General features: G+C 42.6%; 1 protein-coding gene across 2 annotated transcripts in view; it reads right to left on the bottom strand.

Annotated features, from left to right (window-relative positions):
* Positions 1 to 26,875, bottom strand: part of LOC309548060 (charged multivesicular body protein 3) — a 114,307-nt gene that overhangs the window by 30,504 nt on the left and 56,928 nt on the right. Inside the window, exons 1-2 of one of the 2 annotated variants that reach the window (XM_082248028.1) lie at positions 18,124 to 18,276; positions 11,692 to 11,752 (exon numbers count right to left, since the gene is read on the bottom strand). In XM_082248028.1, the coding sequence (XP_082104154.1) occupies positions 11,692 to 11,752; positions 18,124 to 18,168 (106 nt within the window). In that variant the 5' untranslated portion in view covers positions 18,169 to 18,276. Of the gene's footprint in view, positions 1 to 11,691; positions 11,753 to 18,123; positions 18,277 to 26,875 lie in introns of those variants that run through there. The other variant, XM_082248029.1, reaches the window with a different exon arrangement.

Here is a 26,875-nt window from a genome sequence, read left to right as displayed (position 1 = left end):
AAGACTACAATTACACTGTATTTCATTCACTTCTTGTGTGTCAGTTTTTTTCACAGAATCCTGCCTTGGACTTGAGAAACATTTTTCAGGCATCCTTAAAAGTGCCCTTGTTGCAACGATCCATTTATCTAGGACAGGGTTCCTCAAAATACGACCCTCCAGCTGTCGCGGAACTACACATCCCATGAGGCATTGTAAAACTCTGACATTCACAGACATAACTAGGCATGATGGGAATTGTAGTTCCTGAACAACTGGAGGGCCAAAGTTAGAAGACCCCTGATCTAGGAGATGTGTTGGGGGACCACGTCTACCAGGGAGCTTGTAGTACAATATTACAACACTGGGAGGCTATGCAAATCTTGGTTGAAACCCAAAAAGTTAAGTTTAAACTGCCCCGCCCATGTTGAAACTATTATTAAAGTTGTTTTAAACCACTTTAAGACAGGAAAGATTTGCCCCCTAAGGCTCCATGTACACGGGACGTTGTTAAAAGTCCCTCTGAATGCTGGAATTTTTAGGACGTTTGAAACGTCCATTCGGTCGCGTTTGTACCCGCGTTTAGCGGGCGTTTAGCGGCGTTTGGAACCGTTCCTAGAGGTCAAAAAAATTATTCCCCTTTAAAATGGAAAAACGCGAACGCTAAACGCAGGTCATCGCGTTCGGACGCGTTTGTGCGTTTGAAACGCCGGGAAACACACGGTCGAACGCAAATAATTGCGTTCTAAAAAAAGTCCCTGAACGCAACTGCCTGCAAATGACTGTAAACGACCTGGTGTACATGGACAGATAAGATAAAATGTAGATGGGTTCAGGGGCTTCTGAAAAAAAAAAACGCCCAACAGCTCCTAAACGGCCATTTCCAGCGTCCCGTGTACATGGACCCTTAATGACCAGGCCCTATTTTGCGATTTGGCACTGCGTTACGGACAATTGCGCGGTCGTGCGACCCTGTACCCAAATAAAATTGATGTCCTTTTTTTCCCGCAAATAGAGCTTTGGTGGTATTTGATCACCTGTGCGATTTTTATTTTTTGCACTATAAACAAAAAAAGAGGGACAATTTTGAAAAAAATATATATTTTTCACATCCTGCTATATGACATTATTAAAAAAAAAAAAAATAGTAATAATAATAATAATAATATATATATATATATTACACACACACACACACACACACACACACACACACACACATACACACACTAAATTTTTTCAAATATTTTAGGCCAATTTGTTTTCTGCTACATATTTTTGGTTAAAAAAAAAAAAAAAAAAAAAAAAAAAAATCGCAATAAGCGTATTTTGATTGGTTTGCGCAAAAGTTATCGCGTCTACTAACTACAGGAAAGATATATGTCATTTTTATTGTTTTTTTTTTCACTAGTAATGGCGGCAATCTGCAATTTTTTGCGGGGCTGTGACATTGCAGCGGACAGATCGGACCCCTAACTGACATTTTTGACACTTTTGGGGGTACCAGTGACATTACTACAGTAATCAGTGCTAAAAATATGCACTGTTAGGCTAAGTTCACATGTAGGCGTTTTGGGGCATTTTTGGGGAGTTTTTCTGCTCTAGGATCAGCTCAAAAAACGCCCAACAAGACAAATCCTATTCATTTCAATGGCCCCTGTTCACATCTGAGCGTTTTGACGTTTTAAGCAAAACGCCCAACGCTCAAAAAAGTACATGAGCTTCTTTTTGGGCAGATTACAGGCGTTTTTATTTTTTTCCCATTGGTTACTAGTCAACCTAAAAACGCCTGCACAAAAACGCCTGTAAATAGCAAAGCCAAGATGTGAACGTAGCCTTACTGTAATAATGACACTGGCAGGGAAGGGGTTAACCCTGTGGGTGATCAATGGGTTAAATGTGAGCCTAGGGGAGTGATTCCAACTGTGGGGGGCGTGGCTTGTGAAATGACCATAGAGACATGTGATCCTATATAGAAGGATCACATGAGCTCTGTGATCATTTCAGGGAGAAGAGCGGTCAGCTGTGTTTACAACAGCCGACCATTCTTTCTCAGCGGGGAACGATCGCGGGTGTCAGGCGGCAATCAGAGCACGTCGCCGGCAGGGCGCGCTCCCCCCCCCCCAGCTTCCCGCGTGTGACTGACATAGGTCTATGTTGGTTTGCGCAGGAGAGCCACCCTGCCCCAGTAAAAAGGCGGCGGGGGGTCTGGAAGTGGTTAACAATATTACACTTTGGAGCTCTTCTATAGGAGGGAATAGTAAGAGTCTGTATTGTCCCATATTTGGTAACCAAGGAACTGAAATATAATCTGAGAATTGCATATTATACTATATAAATCACTACTGACCTTCTATTTATTTAAAGGTTAATTGATGTTGATGAATTGATCGTATCATAAGAGTAAAGGTGTCAGTTTAAAGAGGATGCGATGCATACTAGCTCATTATGCGTTTCTCTTTCAGGTTGCAAAAAAATAAAATCTATGGGTTTACAACCTCTTTAAAGACTTTGTTCTGTGTAGAATGTGAAGGGAATCACACACGAATGGTGGGTAGGGCTCTTTATCAAGCACTTAGTGCACTACAAAGCAATCATAGATCGTTTTTATAAAATGAGTTTACACAACTGATAAGAGGCATGGAGGAGCTCAGCTCTAAGGAAAGATTAGAGGAACTGAATTTATTCTCTCTTGAGAAGAGGAGATTGAGGGGGGGGGGATATGGTCACCATGTATAAATATATAAGTGGTCCATATAGTGAACTTGGTGTTGAAGTTATTCACTTTAACCACTTCAGCTCCGGAAAGATTTACCCCCTTAATGACCAGGACAATTTTTTGTGATTTGGCACTGCGTTACTTTAACGAAAAATTGCGCGGTCGTGTGACTCTGTACCCCCCACAAATAGACATTTCTTTTGGTGGTATTTGATCACCTCTGCGGTTTTTCGATTTTGAGCTATGAACAAAAAAAAAAAAAAAAAGAGCGACAGTTTTTTAAAAAAGCCATATTTTTTTAACTTTCTGCTATAAAACATTCCTAGTAAATAATAATAATAATAATTCCCAATAATGTTTTTTAAAAAATCTAATTTTTTTTATCAATTTAGGCCAATTTGTGAAAGGGTGGATGTAATTCCGCGCTTAGGATGGGTATATATGTAAGGATTAACACCACACCTGGCTGCTGCCCACTTCAAAAAATGCAACCCTATAAGGGGAGCATTCAGAGAGTTGAGAAGGGAATGGGAAGTGATTGGCGCTGCCTAGTGGGGTGCTTAGGGAATAAGATCTTACTGTACTGGAGGTGGGTTGTTGTATGGGGATCTATACAAACTCTGCTGGTAAGATCTGTACGTAATATGTTTGTATAATTTGGCGTGGCAAATATCAAACTACTGTAAATCTAGACAGGTTGATGCGCAAAAAACTTTAGGTAAAAACTTATTTAAAATATATCAGCAGAAATATATATTATAAGTGCAATCGTGCAAAAGAAGGTGCAAAGGTGAGTGGCAAATGTGAAGTAATAAGACAAATATTGCAGTGATGGGGTTCAATAAATAACAACCAGTAGTAAATAAATATCCATAAAAATGACAATCAATAAATATGATCTTAGGTGTACCAATAAATATAAGTGCAAAAATAAATATATATATATGGCTATCAAGTGAGTGCGAAAGTGCAAATGTCTATTGACAAATAAAAGAAATGATGAAGAAAAAAAGAAGAAAAAAAAAAATATATATATATATATATATATATATATATATATATATATTAGGTATCAGAGATGTGTCCGTATAATTAGTCAAATAAATAAGTCCAAAGGCATGTGCAGTCTCAGTGGCTTTAAATCCAGAAAGAGTCCTAAATAAGTGCAATCCGTATATGGTGGAAAAAAGTGCTCCTTTATCCTTTATCTATGCCCAAAGGTATGGTGAGTGGGCGGAAAGAAGAAGTGTTCCCCTGAGCCTGGGGTCCTGCGCTTACCAGATTCCCTTACCCCTACAGGGGTAAACAGCGGGTCGATTATTAGGGGATCGCTCCCACACTCTGGCAATCAGGATGTTCCCAGATCTCTGTTCCTCTCCTTATTGGTGTGTAGATGTCAGCTCAGTATATATGTATAGAAGTCCAGTGCAGTACCGGGTATATGGGAGAAAAGGGAAGCAACCTCCAATAGTGTAATATAGTTTGTAAAAAGGCTTTATTCAAATAAAAGACAAGTACTCACATATTATAAAAGTAAACAGTATGCCCGTCTGGCATAGGACCCGCAACTTCCTCTCTTGCGGTGCGCACTAAGGGATAGCGTGTAATCGCTATCCCTTAGTGCGCACCGCAAAAGAGGAAGTTGCGGGTCCTATGCCAGACGGGCATACTGTTTACTTTTATAATATGTGAGTACTTGTCTTTTATTTGAATAAAGCCTTTTTACAAACTATATTACACTATTGGAGGTTGCTTCCCTTTTCTCCCATATACCCGGTACTGCACTGGACTTCTATACATATATACTGAGCTGACATCTACACACCAATAAGGAGAGGAACAGAGATCTGGGAACATCCTGATTGCCAGAGTGTGGGAGCGATCCCCTAATAATCGACCCGCTGTTTACCCCTGTAGGGGTAAGGGAATCTGGTAAGCGCAGGACCCCAGGCTCAGGGGAACACTTCTTCTTTCCGCCCACTCACCATACCTTTGGGCATAGATAAAGGATAAAGGAGCACTTTTTTCCACCATATACGGATTGCACTTATTTAGGACTCTTTCTGGATTTAAAGCCACTGAGACTGCACATGCCTTTGGACTTATTTATTTGACTAATTATACGGACACATCTCTGATACCGCTATATATATATATATATATATATATATATATATATTTTTTTTTTTTCTTCTTTTTTTCTTCATCATTTCTTTTATTTGTCAATAGACATTTGCACTTTTGCACTTTCGCACTCACTTGATAGCCATATATATATATTTATTTTTGCACTTATATTTATTGGTACACCTAAGATCATATTTATTGATTGTCATTTTTATGGATATTTATTTACTACTGGTTGTTATTTATTGAACCCCATCATTGCAATATTTGTCTTATTACTTCACATTTGCCACTCACCTTTGCACCTTCTTTTGCACGATTGCACTTATAATATATATTTCTGCTGATATATTTTAAATAAGTTTTTACCTAAAGTTTTTTGCGCATCAACCTGTCTAGATTTACAGTAGTTTGATATTTGCCACGCCAAATTATACAAACATATTACGTACAGATCTTACCAGCAGAGTTTGTATAGATCCCCATACAACAACCCACCTCCAGTACAGTAAGATCTTATTCCCTAAGCACCCCATTAGGCCAATTTGTATTCTGCTACATATTTTTGGTAAAAAAAAAAAAAATCCCAAAAAGCATATTTTAATTGGTTTGCGCAAAAGTTATAGCGTTTACAAACTACGGGATAGATTTTTGGAATTTTATTTTGTTTTTATTAGTAATGGCGGTGATCAGCATTTTTTAGCGGGACTGCGACATTGTGGAGGACAGATCGGGCCCCTAACTGACATTTTTGACACTTTTTGGGGACCAGTGACATTAATATAGTAATCAGTGGTAAATATTATGCGCTGTTACTGTATAAATGACACTGGCAGGGAAAGGGTTAACACGGGGTGATCAAAGGGGTTAATGTGTGCCTAAATATGCTTGCTGACTGCGGGGGGAATGATTCTGTGACCGGCACAGAGAGACCGTGGTTTCGGCTTAGCTGAAACTCCTGATCTCTCCCTGCCTGTCTGACCGAAGACTTGCCTGCTTTGTTTACATAAGCAGGCGGGTCTTCTGTCAGTTTATCTGACAATGGCGGGAGGCCGGCGGCAATCGCCGCCACTCCTCCCGCGGCCCGCCTCCCGCTGTGTCTAAACACAGCGGGAGCGCGGCTCCGGCGGGGTGCGCGTGCCGCCGAGTCCTCGTGCACTAAATCACGTAGTACTATGCGATTTTGTGCAGCCGAGCCGCCCTGCCGCAGTAATACTATGGTGGGCAAGAGGTTTAGGTCAACACAGAAGACGAAGGGGCACTCTTTACGTCTAGGGGAAAAAAGATTTTGTCTCCAAACACGGAAAGGTTTCTTCACAGTAAGAGCTGTGAAAATGTGGTATAGACTTCCTTCAGGAGGTGAATCTGGCCAGATCAGTAGATTGCTTTAAAAAAAAAAAAAAGCCTGGATTCTTTCCTAGGCGTATACAATATAACCGGGTACTAATATTTATAGGTAAAGTTGATCCAGGGAATATCCGATTGCCTCTCGGGGAATCAGGAAGGAATTTTTTTCCCCTGCTGTAGCAAATTGGATGATGCTTTGCTGGGGTTTTTTCGCCTTCCTCTGGATCAACTGCGGGTATAGGATTGTGTATATGGGATTGTATGGTTGGGTTTTCTTTATTGTTTTTTTATTGGTTGAGCCGGATAGACTTTTTTCAACCTGACTAACTATGTAACTTGAAAAGACCACATTTTTAAGCTGTGATTGTTTTATTTTTTCTAATTATTTTTGGAGCAGTGTCAACATTACAGAAAACGAACAGCCTTGTACAAACTTGTCAATAAACAATATGTGGAAGATGGTACTAGTGTACGTTCCTTGGTATCATTATTTTTTTATATTTTGTGAGGGCAGCATTTAGAAATATGGACTATTTTCATTGTAAGTTAACGTAATGTGTTTTTTTACTATTTCTTTTTCACAGATAAATATTAAAGCGGTTGTAAACCCTTTTGAAAAAAAAAAAAAAAAAAAACCTGCAAGACAAAGGCATAATGGGCTAATATGCATCGCATACTAGCCCATTATGTGTAACTTACCTTAGAACGAAGCCCTGACACGGACCCCCGGATATCGCTGCGGGCGCTGCCATGATCCCTCGCCGTCTCTTCCGGGTTCGGCAGGTCCGGCGCGGTGATTGGCCGGAAGAGACGGCTCCCGACGCGATGGTTGGCCGGAGCCGCGATGATGTCACTCCCGCGCATGCGCGCGGGAGTGATTTTCCGGCAAGCTCCCGGCAAGTTATTTGAAGGTCCCCCCGAACCTTCAGAGCGCATGCGCCGCTCGCGAGAGCGGCTGCATGCACTGTAAATATCTCCTAAACCATGCCGGTTTAGGAGATATTATTTGTACCTACAGGTAAGCCTTATTATAGGCTTACCTGTAGGTAAAAGTGTCAAAAAGCGGGATACTACCGCTTTAAGGTTTTGGACTCAAACTGTGTGATACTGCACCCTTGTTCAGTGGGTAGGATTTTATTGAGGTCTACAACAGTACTGGGGAGACTCCATATTTGGGCTTGTGACCACTGCTTCTGATAAAGAATATGATGGGAAATCCAAGATTTTAAAATTTGCACAGGAACAAGTGGCAATAGGAATTCTTCCAACTGGGACAACTGTTTTTGTTAACAACTGATTGAGATGGGATTTCCCCTTACTTTGAATAATTTCTTCTTACTTCCTGAGACAGGAAGTGAAGGGAAAGTTCCCTAGGACACACAAAGCGCAAGGAGGCCTGGCACGCCATGCTCTTTCCCAGTGAAAGCCCATGGTTTTCAAGCGCTTTTTTCTACCCTCAGCAGCCAGTTGCCAACCTCAGCATCACTGGACCTTCTGGGAAAAGTAACAAGGCAAGGCATTTTAGGGATACCGCCAAGTATACCACCTATACCCCGGATGGAGAGGGTGTGTCTGTGCACCATATGCAACTTACAGCAAGCGGAAAGACAGACTGACAACCAGGAGCCCAGCCAAACAACATCAGAGAGAATGGACAACATGTTGAGGGTCATTGTAAGGGAAGAAAGGGTATAGCCCTACATGACCCGCCACAAGATACCCTTCCTGTTGGCTCCTATGCCTAGAACCACAGGTACCACTAGCCTGCTCACTTTTCTTTAGCTGACGGGTGGAACTATAGTTGACCTCAGGGAAGAAAAAATAAATAAACCTGGAGGTGACAGTGTGTTTTCAGGAGGCAAGAAACACAAGAACTGAGGGTACTGGCTCCAGGGAGCCCTTTTAAACTCTTTCAGACTTGTAATTCCTGAAGGTGGGCAGATCCATCTCATGTACAGGTAGTACGGCAGGGATGTAAATGCTAAAAAAAATAAAAAGGTAAACAAGTAGGCATTAAGACCCTGATTGCCCACCTTGGGACCATTTGACACTTAAGGTGCTTTTCCACTGCATGGAACCGAACGGTTCGGCTCACTTTTGCGCTTTTCCACTGCATGGTACCACATGGTACGGTGTTAGAACGGTTTGGTACGGTGGCGCTTTTCCACTACAAGGAACCGAACGCTACTGCTCGCTTAAACAGTACCACCTCGGTTGTGGTTCCAAGAGGGTCGTACCGATACCATATCCCACAATCCTTTGCATGCAGCCTTGACTGTTTGTCAGAGAATCGTTGTTATCCCACCCACTTACTACTTTAGTGGAAAAGCAAACTGTACCAAACCGTACCAAACCGTACCTAACCGTTCCAACACCGTACCATGCGGTACCATGCAGTGGAAAAGCAAACTTGAGCCGAGCTGGGCCAAGCAGGGCTGAGTGGAGCCGAGCCGGTACTTGCAGTGGAAAAGTGCCATTACTGTGCAGCCTTCAGAGACAGTAGTATATGTTTTTCTTACTTGAGCCAGGGAAATAAAAGTATTCTTTGGACCGGCCACTAGTAGTTAAATGCTTTGGTTTATTTTTTCTTCCTTTAGTTTGAGCTGTCCATCACTCTTTTATGAAATTTTTCCCTCTGCTCCTATATAATGGATCTTGTTGCATAATTTTAAGGGGTTATAGGAAGCACAAATGTGGAAACATTGATTTGTAAGTGGCCATATTAGCAGAGCTCAGAGTAATGGGTCTCCATCTCCTGCAGCACATCTACAATCTTTACCCATCTTCTGTTGATTGTAGTAATACATTTCCTGAACATATGTGGCCCTTTAGTAACATCAGAGGCCACACTGGAGGGCCCCTATAGCAACAGAGTTGACTGCCACTGCCTTTTGCAGATGAGGATGTGATGAATCTTGGCAAGACTGTCAACGCTGATTTCAGTACAGCAGAGACTGCACTGTCCACCTACTAATGAAAATTAGGAACGGATCGCATTTCTAGCAGATCACAAGATATTTTTCTATTCTTGCAGCGTTTTAATTAAAGAAGCTTTATTAATCACCTAAGGACCAGGCCTATTTCTGACATGTTGTTTACAAATTAAAATCAGTATGGTTTGCTAGAAAATTATTTAGAATCCCCAAACATTATATATTTTTTCTAGCAAAGACTGAAGAATAAAATGGCGGTAGTTGCAATATTTTGTGTAAAAATTTTGTTTTCACTGTTCTTTTAAAAAATAAATAAGCTGATCACTTTTATTGCTGTCACAAGGAAAGTAAACATACCTTGTGACAGTAAGGCTGCATTCACATGTCAGCTTATAATCGCGGGCAGAACCGCCGCGGTTCCGCCCGCGATTCGGAGATTTATTGCAAATCGCGGGACGCCTAGTGTTGCCCGTTGATTTGCAATAGCCCCCCAAACGCCGAGCGATGTTGCCGCGATTTACGCCCGCCGAATCGCGGCAACATCGCGCAAACAAAATCGCAGGATGCAATACGCTCCAAAGAAGCTCTTGTACTTTTTTGGAGCGTATTGCGTCCCGCGATTTTGTTTGCGCGATGTTGCCGCGATTCGGCGGGCGTAAATCGCGGCAACATCGCTCGGCGTTTGGGGGGCTATTGCAAATCAACGGGCAACGCTAGGCGTCCCGCGATTTGCAATAAATCTCCGAATCGCGGGCGGAACCGCGGCGGTTCTGCCCGCGATTATAAGCTGACATGTGAATGCAGCCTAATAGGCAGTGACAGGTACTCTTTACGGAGGGATCCCCAAATCCCTCCTTTGCACTTAAACGTATTTAAAACGCCAAAAATCTGCATTTTTGAATACTGTCACTTCTTTAAAATTGGCGCCGTTGGCAGCCGAGTAAACCTGAAGTGACGTTGCTTCCTGGTTACTTCATCAGAGACCCCATCGAAGCCGAATGCGGCTTCGTTCGGAACTCTAATCAGCTGGCGGACGGGTCTCCCGGGGGGGACAGGAGACCCAGGCAGAAGGGGGGAAAACATCCCCTCCTGCTCCCTGTGATAACGGCCGAGCAGCTGCTGAGCCGCTTCGGTTGTTATCAGAAAGCTGACCGCTGGCTCTAAAAAAACAGTACCGGGCTACAACCACTTCTTCAAGCCGCTGTACGGGTACGCCGGTTTGCGGGAAGTGGTTAACCTCCTTGGCGGTAATCCCGAGCGTGACTCGGGGTTGATTTTTCATATCAGGAACGGTAACCCCGAGTCACGCTCGGGGTGGATTGCAGAGAGCGCAGCGGTGTTCTCTTACCTTATTCTGGCGATCCAGCGATGATCTCTCATTGCTGAGATCGCCAGCCGAGAGTCCCGCCGCTCCTCCGCCCTCCGTCGGTCTGATCACTTCCTAGTTCCGTTCCCTGCAGCAGCAATGCTGCATGGGTGCGGAACTAGGGAGGGAAATTAAAAAAAAAAAACAAAAAAAAAAAAAAAAAAGAAGTTGCACAAAACACATTTTATATTATATATATATATATATATATATATATATATATATATATATATATATATATATATATATATATATATATATATATATATACACACACACATATATATATATATAAAATTATATTATTGATTCAATTATAATTCGTGCGTTATATATTATATATAGATATATACACACACACATATATCTATATATAATATATAATGCATGAATTATAATCTAATCAATAATATAATTTTATTATATATATTATATATTAAATAATAAAATAATATTATTGATTCGATTATAATTCACGTGTTTGTGTTTCAAATTTATCACATCTGGGATGTCTACTAGAGTCTTGTTTTGGTCAGGTTTAAGTCAGTAATTACTAAGAATTGTAGGCCTATAATACATAACGCCAAAGTTCCATGAAAAGAATTGTACCGCTTTTGGTATGTAATTCCTGACATAATCATACCGCCAGGGAGGTTAAAGAAGTTTCAAACTTTTCCCAAGTTGGATCAAGTGCTATTCTTGGCGGAAGATACAGCAAGCACTGAGCACCTGCTGGCCATACACGTATACATTTCCAGATGAGAATATGCATACGCACATTTGTACGTAAATTCTTTGTAAATTCGATGGACGAATGTAGTTCTCAAATTTCACTTGCTTTTAAAAGTAATGTAATTTCTGAACGAAAACCACATACACGGTCTGAAAATTTGTTCGATCGAGAAAAGTTTTCTATTCTGCTGTTTGAAATTTCCCATCACTGTAGTCAACAACGAACATCGATTTGACCCCCACTTATGTTAGAAAATTGAACGAGCGAACGTTCTTAAAACCAAACTTTTGTAATGAAAATCTCTACATGTATGGCCAGCATAAGATGTTCTTTTATTATTGATAAATCAACACAGCACTAAAGGGGGACTGCCTGACCACACTGCTTAGCAAGTGCTACACCCACTTAGTACCCTAACAGATTAGATGAAAAGTGTAGTGAGGAAAAGTGTAGTGAGGCTTCTTTATCGATTAAATAATTGGCTTACCTCTTATTTGTCTGTCAATAACACGCATTTCTTTTCGAATTTTTAGTGACCATTCATTGACCTAAAATTGGAAAAAAAAAAGGAAAGTTTTAAATTAGAATACAAGATGATGTATACAATGTACACAAATGCAGAAACTAAAGGCCCATTGGACTTAGAAGAGACACACAACGGACATTAAAAATAAAGACATTTATTACATGAAAAAATACATACAAAAATACATTAAGAAAAAAAATCAACAATATCAATGGTGATCATCAGTAAAGTAGAATGCAAATACATACAAAATATCACTTCATCTATTTCTGACATTCCAATACTATGTCATTATCAATCTGTGCTTTATAGATATCAACACTTTTCGGGAATTCAATATTTCGCTTCATCAGGAGAAACACAGATATGAGTAGTTAATGCCATAATCAGAATCCTCTCATATAACCACTAATGTTCCTCTATGTTCATGCGACTGTTCCAATGGATAACACAGCATAATAAAAGAAAGATCCTTCCTCCTCTTAAAAGTACAACTCTTCTCCAACTCTTTCCACCAGGAGTTGGGAAGAGAAGGGATATCAAGCCAAAAAATAGACAGGGGGAAGCCTCCGGATATAAAGTAAAAAAATAGACAGGCGGAGCGCCTCCGGATATAAAGGCCAGAAGATGGAATCCTAGGACTCGATTGCCTGGAGCTGAAGAGGTCTGGCAGCGAGACTTCAGCAAAGTTCTCTGGGGGGGGGAGCTGCAAACAAAGGTTTTTCACCTTAATGCATTAAGGTGAAAAACCTTGAGACTTTTACAACTTTTTTAAGTCTAATTTGTTTGTAATTTGAAACAGTACATTTTTTAACTCCAGCCTGTGCGGTGATGTGGGATGTTTTGGGCGTTCAGTTGTGTTATTTAGGGCTCTTGTGGCCATGCAGTACTGCAGTGTGGGATGTGTCCAAAGCTGCAAGATGGCTGCTCGACGGTATCCGGGACCAGCGTGGAGCGCAAGCTGCCTCAGTTCGTAAATAAGAGTCGTTCGCAACTCGGATGTTCGTAATTCGGTGACTGCCTGAATAGACACTGGACAGAGTATGGCATATACTGCATATGGTAATGTTACCAATACACGTTATGATATATACCCGACACCTGCTGTCTGAAAACCTGACTGGATGCAGCGATTGTCACTTTTCTTGAACCAGGTGGTGTAAACAAGGCCAGCCACAGCTTAAATTATGGCCGATTCAGCAGGAACTGGTAAGCATTTCTGCCTGGCAGTGCTGGGGTCGTCAGTTTGAATCCCAACCACGGTGGTGTCCACTGGCTGGATTGTTCAGAACCTGGCAACACTGGGCAACACTGCTCTCTCGGCTCCGTTCACCGACAGCTCTGGCTCTCCTTCTCCTTGGACTCTCCCAGAGAGATTCTACCCTGCATAACACTGCCTAATGCCCAAGATTACATTGTGAGTGTATTTTATGCTTCTACAACATGCTACACCAGCGGCAGTTTGGCGCTTCTCTTTCCCTCCCCTCTTCTATTAAATGTGAGGAAATGTTTTCTTTATCACTTGCTTTTCAGCTTCTCTGCTCCTCCCCTGGTAAAAGCCCAATTTGTGGGCATTTCAAAAGTTGAGCTTAGTTGCCACCACCCCCTGTTCAATGAGCACACCTAGGGGAGGGGCCGTGTTGGCCAGAGCTCCCTTGTTCCGCCCCCACTGTTGCTAGGATATGGGTTCCTCTGCTGCCTAGCATCCTTTGCTGCTCTCCAGCATATTTTAGTGAACAGATTCCCTATTGATATAACAATATAACCAATATTATCCACTTACCAACTGCAATACTTATATACACGGTATGCAAGTGGTTTACCGAGATTATGGCTGAGGAGGAGATCAGCCATAACCCCGGTACAGGTTTTTGCAGCTGGCTTTCTTGCCCTCCCGCAGCTCGTCTGTGCTTCTCAGGCTTACTGTTTCCATGGGTTCACCCGAGAAACGATCTGACAGTGCGGCCGGCTGCTCCCATAGGCGATCAAAGAGTAGATCATTTTTTAATGACTCTATGGCTTTGGAGGACCATAGCAACATCATGACGTCACTTCTGGTTCAGCCTGGAAGATTTTTTTTTTTTTTTAAAAGATATATTTTTTTGATCTTTTGCTTTTAAAAAGGTAAATAAGAGATTTGGGGACCCTTTTGACTCCAACATCTCTCCATAAAGAGGACCTGCCATCTCTATTTCTATTACAAGGGATGTTTACATTTAAAAAAAACAATATAAAAAAAAAAAAAAAGTAAAGTGCCCATATGCCTCCACGCTTGTGCACAGAAGCGAATGCATACATAAGTCACGCGCGCATACGTAATCGGTGGTTGCACCACACATGTGAGGTATCATTGTGTACATTAGAGGGAGAGAAAAAATTCTAGCGTTAGACCTCCTCTGTAACTCTAAACAGGTACCCTGTAAAGGCATCTAAAACATTGCCTATGGAGATTTAAGTATCGTAGTTTTGTCAACATTCCACAAGCATGCGCAATGTTTTTAGGCGTGACATGTTCGGTATCTATTTATTTGGAGTAACATCATCTTTCACATTATACAAAAAATATATATATTGTGGTTTTTATTTTTTAATTCATAAAATGTATTTTTTACCACAAACATTGCATTTTAAACACTTCTGCGCAAATACCGTGTGACATAAAAAAATTGCAACGATTGTCTTTTTATAATGTGTGTAAACGGTGCGCTAAAACAATAGATGAATGACAAAAATCAATCAATCGGTGACATGAAATAAAGAAATTAATATTTCCACATGGTGAATAACAATAGTGAATACTCTAATATTCCAAATATTCTCAAAGGAGGCGTACCCGTCACACACGTCACTCGCTGTCCGTGCTGCAGCCGGACGCGAGTACCTACTAGGAATTCCCTGCATTAACTGTATTTAGCTGGCAACAAGAATGTTTCATGTAAGTGCAATGCTACTTATTTAATAAAATCCTTGAGGTAATATAAAAGATAGAAGCAGCTGATAGTGTATCATATGGTGGAGAGTATCTGTCAGATCCATATATCTGGGACCTGTGCTCGATTGCTGATGAGGAGCAGAAGTTAGTGTCCCCGGGGAGTGAATACCAAGCACCTTTTGTTTGGAGTCTGGTAAGAGGCTTGCCTGGGTGATTTCACAAGGAGTATTTGGAGCACTGCGGGATTGTTTGTTTCATCTTTAGTTATTTACATTATTGTGGCACCTTACCCTTTTCCGCCCGGTAAGGAGGAATTTCACCAGGTGGTGGGCATTCACATTAGATTTGGAAAGCACTTCATATACTTTTCATCTGTTGGAGTCATCACCTTTTTTTATGGACAATTTATGGACATTTTGATGTTAATTTGGAATATTAGAGTATTCACTATTGTTATTCACTTCTTTATTTCAGGTCACCGATTGCTTGCTTGATTTTTGTCATTCATCTATTGTTTTAGCGCACCACTTACACACATATCTTCACATTTGTTCACTAGGCACTGAGCACCGGTAGCAGCTTTAACCACTTGCCGACCAGTCACGTTGACTGTACTGCGTCAAAGTGGCCCGATTCCGTCCAGCGACGTAGACCTACGTCGCTGAACTCCTCTCCTTGTGGGCGGCGCTCGCGCGCCGCCGGAGGCTTGCTCACGCTGTTTTCAGTCACAGTGGGAGTCGGGCCAGGGGAGGAGCAGCGGCGATCGGCGCTGCTCTTCCCCGATCGTCGGGGAATCGTGTTTGGAGATCCGCCCACTTGTGTAAACAAAGCGGGCGGATCTCCTAAGTGACAAACGGTGACAGATTGCAGGGTTCAGCATAGCTGAACCTGTGATCTGTCCTTGTGTCACTCAGTCACCTCCCCCCCACACACGTTAGTAAGCACCAGGCATACATTAACCCCTCCCTCTCCAATAAAATTAACCCCTTCCCTGCCAGTGTCATTTTTACAGTAACAGTGCATATTTATAGCACTGATTACTGCAGTAATGTCACTGGTACCCCCAAAAGTGTCAGTCAAGGGTCCGATCTGTTCGCCGCAATGTCGCAGTCTCGCAAAAAAAAAAAAAAAAAAAAAAAAAAATCGCAGATCGCCGCCATTACTCATTAAAAAAAAAAAACCACCAAAAATGACAAATCTTTCCCTTAGTTAGTAAACGCAATAACTTTTGCGCAAACCAATCAAGATACGCTTATTGCGATTTTATTTACCAAACATAGGTGGCAGAAAACAAATTGGCCAAAAAATTTAAAAATTTTGATTTTTACATTTTTTTTGGGGGGGGGGGGGGGGGAATTTCATATAAAGAAATGTGAAAAATTGTTATTTTTTCAAAATTTGTTTATAGTTTATTTTTTTGTTTATAGCGCAAAAAGTGGCCTGGACGTAAGACAGCAAAATCCTCCGGTGGTAAAGTGGTTAACCATCTATCAGCGCACCCCCTTACATACTAGGGATGCACCGAAATGAAATTCTTGGCCGAAGCCGAATAATAATAAAATGTTTGGCCGAAGGCCGAATACCGAACGCGGTGTTTCACATTTTTTCCATTTATTTTGCCAATTTTTTGTCCTCTCTCTTGTCCTCTCGTGTCTCTCTCTCTCTCTCTTGTCCTCTCACTCTCTCTCTCTTGTCCTCTCATGTCTCTCTCTCTATCTTGTCCTCTCTCTCTCTCTCGTCCTCTCATGTCTCTCTCTCTCCCTAAATGTTACTGTAGGGAATGGGATTCAGTGCACACTGCAGCCTTGTACCATAGGGTTAATGTTAGTGACACTGTAGGGATTGGGAAGGATGCTGGGAATGGAAATCAGGAAGCATGCAGGCAGCCTTGTAAATTTTAAATTGCAGATACAGGGCACTGGGCAGGTCAGGGTTAATATGGTAACATCAATTACTCAGTGACAGTCAGTCAGTGTCAGTGTGGACTCGATCAGATTATACAGTGACAGACAGTCTCTCATAGTGGTGGTAGTAGGAGGCTGGAGGTGGACTAGTAGTAGCCTGGAAAGGAGCACAGCCGCATACATACATTACTCACTCGTGCACTGCAGCCCGCCCCACACATTCAGTGAGTCTTACTCTCCTCCCTAGTTTTTTCAATGTCACATTCAGGAAGCCAATCACGCCGTGAGTAGCGGCACAGCGGAACCAATCAGGTGTGCAGGCACGCGTGATTGGTTCGCTGTGCAGCTAATCACGGCGTGATTGGCTTCCTGAATGTGCCATTGAAAAAACTAGGGAGGAGAGTAAGACTCACTGAATGTGTGGGGCGGGCTGCAGTGCACGAGTGAGTAATGTATGTATGCTCACCGCTGAAGTGTCCCGGCTTCCCCTGCCTAACACGGAAGTCTGTGAGTCCTCCTGTCCTCCTCCGAGTCCCTTCCCCCTGTAAATATCGCCTACGGCCACAGAATGATAGTCAATATCATATCGACTATCGTTCAGCCCTATTATTCGGCACAAAATTATTCGGCCTTTTGACTTATTCGGCCGAACACCGAAAGTGCTATTTTTTCTATTTTCGGCCGAATAATGTTCGGCCGCCGAATATTCGGTGCATCCCTATTACATACATATATTAGATTGTCTTTTTATTCTCAAGGGTCCAAGCTTAAAAAAAAAAAAAAATGTATAATGTTTGGGGGCTCTAAGTAATTTTCTAGCAAAAAATACTGATTTAAACTTGTAAACAAAAAGCCTGGTCTTCGCCGCCGTTCACATCGGCGCAATTTTACAGGTCAACTCGCATGTCGGATCGCAGCCTCCCGGCAATGGGAGCGTCCCAGTCGGTGCCAATGCCGACTTTGTGGCACTGCACCGATTTCCAAAGGTAGTTCCTGCACTACTTTTCGTGACTTCGGGGGCGATTTCAATAGAAATAAGTGCATGAATCTGCACAGGTGTCTTTCAAGTCACCCCCCCCCCCCCCCCCGAAGTTGGACTGAAATGCGGCTTTGGAATCGTACGAGTTCAGATGAAAATCGCCCGATTTCAAAGCCGCATTGACGTAAAAGAGGTCTTTAAGTGTTTATAGAAGGGTCCAGTAGCGGATGGCGGTGAGGTCCTATCCTCCTATGAACATAGAGAAACAATAAAGGAAACGGGGCCCTCTGGTGGGTGTAAGGAGCGGGGACATGGATCCCTGAACACCTCAGGGGGGTTTAGGAGCCATAAAATAGTGACAGGTTCTCTTTAATGACCAGCATCACAGCCTAGACAGTAATATGCAGTGTACCGGCTCTTGATGTTCCTTATATAGAAGATCACCACCTATACAGACGATGTGACAGAGAGCTCAGCCCTACTCACGTGACACAGGGTGACTAATATCACCAGGTAAACCTCTATGAGGTTGGAGGAGAATTCCAACACATGACCCTTCCACCTCCTGCCTCACTCACCAGGTCTTTAGGCGGCCTCTCCTGCGTCTTCCCGAACAGACCCATATCAGTTTACCGGACAGCAACCACAACACAAGTCTCCAGAAATATCTCCTAAGCCACCTCCGGCAGCTGTACTTCCTGCTTCCGCCCGTCCCTCCACAGCATTCCGTTCTCTTCCGCCCTGAACATGACGTCATCGGGATGTGAGCCGTTCGGCAGTACACCGTCTACGGCACTGCCAGGAGATGGGCGGGGCTATGGGACCTGGGTGAAACTACCTGTGTGTTTATTATTTTTATTCAGTTTAAGACCATGCCTTTTTTCTGACATTTGTTGCTAAAAAATACTTAGAACCCCCCAAACATTATATATATTTTTTAGCAGAGACCAAAATCCAAAATTTTATGTCATTTGGGCAGCGGGCTTTCAAACGCAATTTTTTGAAAAAAAAAAAAAAAATACACTTTAATAAATGAAAAACAAAAAACAAAGTAGTGAAGTTAGCCCATTTTTTTTTGTATAATGTGAAAGATGATACGCCAAGTAAATAGATACCTAACATGTCACGCTTTAACCACTTTACCACCGGAGGATTTTGCTGTCTTACATCTGGGCCACTTTTTGCGATTCAGCACTGTACGACTTTAACTGACAATTGCGCAGTCATGCGACACTGTACCCAAACAAAATTTACGTCCTTTTTTCCCCACAAACAGAGCTTTCTTTTGGTGGTATTTGATCACCTGTGCGATTTTTACTTTTTGCGCTATAAACAAAAAAAGAGCGACAATTTTGAAAAAATAACAATATTTTTCACATTTTTTTATATGAAATTCCCCCCCAAAAAAATGTAAAAATCAAAATTTTTTTACATTTTTGGCCAATTTGTTTTTTGCTACCTATGTTTGGTTAAAAAAATCACAATAAGCGTATTTTGATTGGTTTGCGCAAAAGTTATTGCGTTTACTAACTAAGGGAAAGATTTCTGTCATTTTTGGTGTTTTTTTTTTTAACGAGTAATGGTGGCGATCTGCGATTTTTTTTGCGGGACTGCGACATTGCGGCGGACAGATCGGACCCTTGACTGACATTTTTGACACTTTTGGGGATACCAGTGACATTACTGCAGTAATCAGTGCTATATATATGCACTGTTACTGTAAAAATGACACTGGCAGGGAAGGGGTTAATTTTATTGGAGAGGGAGGGGTTAATGTATGCCTGGTGCTTACTAACGTGTGTGGGGGGAGGTGACTGAGTGACACAGGGACAGATCGCAGGTTCAGCTGTGCTGAACCCTGCAATCTGTCACTGTCTGTCACTTAGGAGATCCGCCCGCTTTGTTTACACAAGCGGGCGGATCTCCAAACTCGATTCCCCGACGATCGGGGAAGAGCGGCGGTGATCACCGCCGCTCCTCCCCTGGCCCGACTCCCGCTGTGACTGAATACAGCGGGAGCGAGCCTCCGGCGGCGCGCGGGAGCGAGCCTCCGGCGGCGCGCGTGCGCCGCCCACAAGGGGAGGAGTCCAGTGACGTAGGTCTACGTCGCTGGATGGGAACTAACCACTTTGCCGCAGTAGAGTTCGAGTGAGCGGTCGGCAAGTGGTTAAGAAGGGAAAGAAAAAAATTCCATTAAACCCAAAAGGCGAAAGTGATGTCAGACGTCACTCCGGTCCTCCAAGGGCATAGAGCCGAGTTAAGCTCTGAGATGACTGGGAAGCAGAGGGGGGTAGGGGGATTCTTCCGCTGCCTATAAAAGTGTTCCCGTCATGTATGCGCCGCTGGGACCACTTTTCTATGGAAGCCGACCGCCTGACTGAAAAAAAGATACTGGGATTATGGCAGCTAGCAGCGGCACTGAAGTGTGATCACTTATAATAAAGTGAAGAAAGGTATTTAATATTTTTTTATATTTCCCTTCATTTCTATTTTTAATTGAGTTTAATCGGCTCGCGGGAGCGTTCCTGGGGGCGAGCGTGCGCCCGCCCCCACTAGGCAACAAGGATGCTGATGCACGTAAAAACCGCAGAGGTGATCAAATACCATCATAAGAAAGCTCTATTTGTGGGAAAAAATGACATCAATTTTATTTCGGTACAGCGTCGAATGAACGCACAATTGCCCGTTAAAGTAACGCAGTGCCGAATCACAAAAAATGGCCTGATCATTGAGGGGGTAAATCCTTCCAGTCCAGAACTGGTTAATCAGCCTCAGAACCTTTGTAATTCTGTAGCTACAGATGACGCCCAAAGGGGAGGGCGAAACGCGTCTAGAGAGAGGTTGAGCGTACCACGTCACATCCTGCCGGTGGAAAGCACGCTGCGAGAGCAGTAACCACTGGGCCGCGCACCGCTGTTTTATGTTATACGTTGTGTAAGTAGTTTTCTTTGTTTCAATAAAGGCTTGGTAATACTTACTTCACTATGGATGACCTTTTGTTTTAATGAGGGTCTTCAAGAACACCAACAACTAAGGATATTTCCAACTACCACTACCGCACTATTTTGGCTCCACAAGGAATCCTATTCACATCAGAGAGATTTGATTTACTGCTCTACTTTCATGTGGCTCTGGTAAGTAGGGAACCAGAAGGGGAGCACAAGCACTTTCCTCAGAAGTGGAGCACAGCAGTAATCACCTATTTGCTATTTGCACAAGACAGGACATTTATATAGACTAAGATGGCAGCTTCCTTGGTGGAAAATTATAGGAGGGTTTAGTTCTGTTTAAGAAAACAGCTGATGAATATGGATTCAAGTGGCATCAGTTTGCACATCCATCTTCAGTTTAAATCATTTCAGTTTATATCTGTTTTTGCAGTCATTTAGTTTTTTTGTTGTTGTTGTAGAAACCAATCATAGGTGATAAAAGTATATGTAGAACCTTCCTAGGTAGGTGCTAGGAAAACACATTTGGTGGCTCTGTTCTGCTTATCAGGAGAGCCAGATCTGTTAGTTTAGCCTGTCACATGTTTCCAGGTGTGATTTATTGGGTCTAAGGGAGTCTACCCACTGTATCCAATAAGGGAGCTTGTTGGACAGTGGAGGAAACCTGACCAGTAGCACATCAGGATTTATGGCTGTCCCAGTGGGTGGGCATTGCTTCAATGCATCCTGGGATTGGTAATAAATCTGGAGGGAGCATGTGACAGAGTTCCTTTTGGCAGGAGAAAAGTCCTAGGAGGAGGTGGACGGCTGTCTCTCCTCCTGCAGGTGTGAGGAAGGTGGTTCAGGCAGTCGGCCTATTGAACCGGGTGTGGAGCTGAACTGCAGAGGATCCAGAGTGCTGACAGTGGAGCTGTTGGGCAGAAGACTTCAGGAAAAACAGTATCGTGAGTACTGAGGGATCTGCTCAAGGGTCTGCCTAGGAGAGGAGAGCACTCCCGAGATGTCAGGGGATCAAGGAGCCAGCTCACACAGATTGTTACAGGAAAGGGGGTGCCAAGTAGTTAACCCTGAAGATTAGGGACAAAGGGGTGCCAGGAAGGGCCCTGAGGTTGTTCAGCAGTACTTCCTGCCTTCGCATAACTGGGGGGGGTGGAATAACAGGCCATGCACACAATGTTTTTGTCTCCGATCATGTGGCGTATTGGCTCCCGCCCTTAATTTTATTGGCGGAAGCATACGCCACTCATTCTACTTGTGGGGGTAAAAAGGCGTGTGTCTTACGTCTGGTAGTCACGCCCAGACGACGTCTTTTGATGACGAAATGTTGGCGACTCCAGATGTAACGTCCACACGCCCCCTTACATAGCCGGCCTGCTGCTGTTTTTTTCTTATGCTGACTGGATACACGCGGGACTCCGTGGGTGGATCTTCAGCTGTTATATCATATGTGCCTGCTTATGTCTTCAACTTTGTGAGTAGTATTTTAAAATAAATTGATTATATGTGTTTTACGGGATTACACTATGGTCCTTTGTTTCATTTCCCTCCACACACTTATTTGACCACAACGGAGTGATTAAGAGGATTTGATCGGTTTTATGGTGTCACCTCCCTTGGGATCCATTGAATTTTGTGGAAACATCTCTTTGCTGGGCGAGGCTTTCTCATTCATTTGAGTAGCCATGGTGTTCTGGTAAGCTGCTCTCAATACTTGTGCACCAAGGTGTCCCCATCTCACACTTTCCCTGGGTGTCACGGGAAGGAGCGTCTCTCACTACATTCTTACCTGGATCTATTTGGACTTGCACCTATATAATTTTTTCTTTTGGTTGGGACTTTATTCACCATAATTCCTGTGGATTTCACTATATTGTTTAATGGATGATCTCTCATCAATACTATATTTATTTTTATTGGCGCTACACTTTTTTAGTATTATTGTTCAGCAGTACAGTCAACCTTAGAGTACAGCTTACCTCAGGAAGCTCAATTACTTCATTCACAGCCAAGAACAAAGTGAAGCAGCGGCCTAGCCGTGACTAGCTCTATTCAGCGTTAATCAGCGCTATTCAGCTCTATTCAAGTTGTCCCAGCCTATTGTGTATAGTTCTTTAAGTTGGAGTATCCCACTCATTCCCTTCTCCCATCCAAGTTACAAATAAAACATAAAAACCAAAGATACTGGACTGCTTCTTGTCTGAGGTAAAACACTTGGAAAAATGCCAGACTGTTCTGTTGTTGCTAATGGTAACCCCGGGGGAACCCGCACACAGCAGCTCCCATGGGAGTAGTGCTACATATAAAAAAAAATGTGCGCCCCGTAAAGACGTCAGGTGACGAAACCGGTAGGGTGTGCCTAAGGACGCCGAAGCAACACCACTGTAAACTAAGGAACCCAGGCTTGCGGCGGACAGCTGAGCGGCCGGAGCGGCGGGAGTTTCAATTTATGCCTAGATCCTAGTGTCAGGAGGGACACCATTCTTTGTGAGTGTAATAGTTTTATGTGTCCTAATAAATTTAGTATGGAAATACACTATTGTGGCGTCCCTGTCTTCCCTCCCTCATATATGATACCCTTGATCCATTTTATGGGAGCATAAATATACGGAAGGTGATATACATTTGGCTGATTCCTATGCTGGATATGCGCTTTGTTGATGGTTTATAATATTACCAGCTCTACTTCTGGTGAGTTCTATTTAGCACAAACTGTGGAGCACTGTTGGTGGAAGTGGATCAGGTGTGGGCACTGTGAACACTTATTCAGATCTCAGCACTAATTGCACTTTGCCACTGGATTCTTTTTTATTCATATGGACTTTCTTATTTTTTTCACTATACCATTTATTTTTGATATATTCTTATTGTATTTATTTTTTATTTATTTATTTTTGGTATGATAACAGTATGGATTATTATGATGCACTAGCACTTTTTGACACACAGTGCTCAGAGGGTTTATTTTGATATCAATATTTATTATTATAAATATGTAATTTTTGCACTATTTAAAACATATTTACAGTGTTTTTCTTCCATTTTGGAATTTATACACCAGCACTTTATTGATTATCATTTTTAGCATACTGGGTGTTTCATTTGAATATATTAGAGCTCTATATTGCACTTATATTCTCTATTCTTTTTTCATTTTGGTTTATTGAATTGGATAGCACTTTATATACAGAGCCCCACAGATAATAATATAACAACTTATTCTTGAATCAGTGAACTAACAGATTTTGCGCTGACGTTTTTTAAATTCCTCCAAAAAAAATGTATGTTTCCTGCCTAAAAACGGACATAAATGGACCAGATGTAAACAGACTGTTTTCTTCCAATCAGAATAGTCTGAACGTAAAAAGACACAGCCTTGTTCCATTTAGAAAAAAAACAAAAAAGAACACAGATGTAGGTGGATGTAAATGATCCGCCTACCAATAGATGTACATTGTGGTTCAGTCTGAAAAGCTCGGCAGATGCTAACTGAATGCATGTGTGAACGGGCCCTTATGGCAATGGCTGTCAACTTACGAGTTCAAGGGGGCCTCAAATGTGGCCCCTGACAACACGAAAGAGCAACACATAATATTCAATATATGTAATGCTTGAGAAGAGTGGCAGGAACTGCAGACCTAAGGGCCAGCTCACACCATAGAAACACAGTCCGGATGCATTCCAAATGCGTTTCTGCATGCACATTTTTGACGTGTTTTTTATGCGTTCCAGTTCGTTTTTAATGCTTTTTAACCACTTGCCGACCGCCGCACGACTATTTACTGCGGCGGTCAGCCCCTCACAGGCAAAGCGACGTAGTAATACGTCGCTAGCCTGTGAGGGTCTCGGGAGCGAACGCGCGCTGCCGGAGGCACGCTCCCGCGCGGTCACGGACCCCCCCGCGCATATGACCGGCGGACCCGATTGTCGGTGGAGAGGGAGAAAGGCAGGCGGCTGATGTAAACAAGCCGCCTGTCATTCTCCCCTGTGTAGGAATAGTGATCATACGGTTCTACTATGTAGGACCGTTGATCACTGTTCCTACACCTCAAGCCACAGCCAATCACAGTTAGAAGCACGCCCCTAGGGACACACATAACCCCTCCCTCTCAAAAAAGTTAACCCCTTCACTGCCAGTGTAATTTTACAGTAACAGTGCATATTTATAGCACTGATTACTGTAGTAATGTCACTGGTAACCCCAAAAGTGTCAAAAATGTCAGTCAAGGGTCCGATCGGTCCGCCGCAATGTCGCAGTACCGCAAAAAAAATCGCAGATCGCCGCCATTACGCGTTAAAAAAAAACAACAAAAATGACAAAAATCTTTCCCTTTGTTAGTAAACGCCATAACTTTTGCGCAAACCAATCAAAATACGCTTTTTGCGATTTTTTTTTTACCAAACATATGTAGCATAAAACAAATTGGCCAAAAATGTTAAAAAATTTTGATTTTTACATTTTTTTGGGGGGGAATTTAATTTAAAAAAATGTGAAAAATATTGTTATTTTTGCAAAATTGAAGCACTTTTTTTGTTTATAGCGCATGATCAAAAAATCGCACAGGTGATCAAATACCACCAAAAGAAAGCTCTGTTTGTGGGAAAAAAAGGACGTCAAATTTGTTTAGGTACAGCGTCGCACGACCGCGCAATTGTCCGTTAAAGTCACGCAGTGCCGAATCGCAAAATAGGCTCTGGTCAGGAAGGGGGTAAAATCTTCCGGGGCTTAAGTGGTTAATGTTAGTCCAGCACATTTTTTTCCCCTCTTTTTTTTTTTTTTTAACCTTAAGGGCCAGTTCATACCACACGCAGTCCAGTGCGTTTTTTTTCTGTATCAAAAACACATGGAAAGTAGGTTATATGGTTTCAAATGACGTTGTTCACACCAGTGTGTTCCAGTTCCAGAAAAAAAAGTAGAACATGCTGCATTTTTCCTGCACTGGACTGTACTGGAACACGGTATAATGCATCCAAACTACACTGGAACACACCTAAACTTAACAAAAATGCACTGGAACACACATGTCCTTATTTAAGTTTAAGAAAACATGAGGGGGGAAAATGTAAATGAAATGAAAATGTACTGGAACACATCAAAAATGCGCATGCAGAAAAGCATCTGGAATGCATTTGGATTGTGTGTTTCAGTGCGTTTTGGTGCGTTTAGGTGCATTCTGATTAATTTTTCAGCATTCCAGTACAGTCCAGTGCAGGAAAAATGCAGCATGTTCTACTTTTTTTTTTTTTTTCTGGAACTGGACCGCACTTAAAACTGCAAGCACTGGTGTGAACTAAGCCATTGGAAAACATATAATTTACTTTCCATGAGTTTTTGATGCAGAAAAAAAAACGCACTGGACTGCATGTGGTATGAACTGGCCCTAATAGCGGAAACAAGGGTCAGAGAGTGTGGACATGCTATGTTTTTGGCAGGAGATATACTGCAGAAGACAATACGAAACTGGGAGCATGAGGATAGTAGAGGGTAATGCCAATTAATCAATGTTCCCGCTATAGACAGCTGAGATCTGAGGGCCGCATATCACATACCAAAGGGTTGCAGGTTGGGCACCAGGGCCTTAGGGTGTAACATGAAACATGGGCCATCCTGCAGCCACCCATCCTCCCCTAACAGAATTGTGAGGCACTTTTACCCGCAGGCTTCTGCTGATTTTTTAATTTGTCTGTGTGTGTGCCTCTACCTGCATCATCCATTCACACGGGTCTGTGAAGACCATAAGAAAGACTACAAGTCCCATCTGCCCCAACAGAGCACAAGTGCAGCGACATCACCACATTTATAGTGCATTGTGTACTTTCCTTGGCTCCATTACTGAAGATCTCTACCTCTTTATAGACCTGGGGCTGGGGGAAGAGTCTGCAGGAGTTGGTGTATTGCCAATCATCATGGTTGCAATGCTCAAGGCACTTTTTTTTTTTTTTTTGCAATATGAGTGCAAATAATTATATTTTGTACAATAGGGGAACTATTCCCTTAAACACACAAAAAAAAATGGCCAAGAAAACAAATGTTACCATCAGTGGGAGGAAATACATGCCAGCGCAGCCCTCTACCAGGAAATTCTAGAGCACTTCATGCCCCCCTCTGCTGACCAGCTTTATGGAGATGCTGATTTCATTTTCCAGCAGGACTTGGCACCTGCCCACACTGCCAAAAGTACCAATACCTGGTTTAATGATTATGGTATCACTGTGCTTGATTAGCCAGCAAACTCACCTGACCTAAACCCCATAGAGAATCTGTGGTGTATTGTCACGAGGAAGATGAGAGACCCCAGATCCAACAATGCAGACGAGCTGAAGGCCGCTATTAAAGCAACCTGGGCTTCCATAACAACACAGCAGTGCCACCGACTGATCGCCT

Source organism: Pelophylax lessonae, assembly GCF_965119305.1.
Source record: "Pelophylax lessonae genome assembly, chromosome: 1".
Classification (NCBI taxonomy): Eukaryota; Metazoa; Chordata; class Amphibia; order Anura; family Ranidae; genus Pelophylax; species Pelophylax lessonae.
The sequence above is the reverse complement of the archived record's forward strand: the minus strand, read 5'-3'. Positions and strand labels throughout refer to the sequence as shown.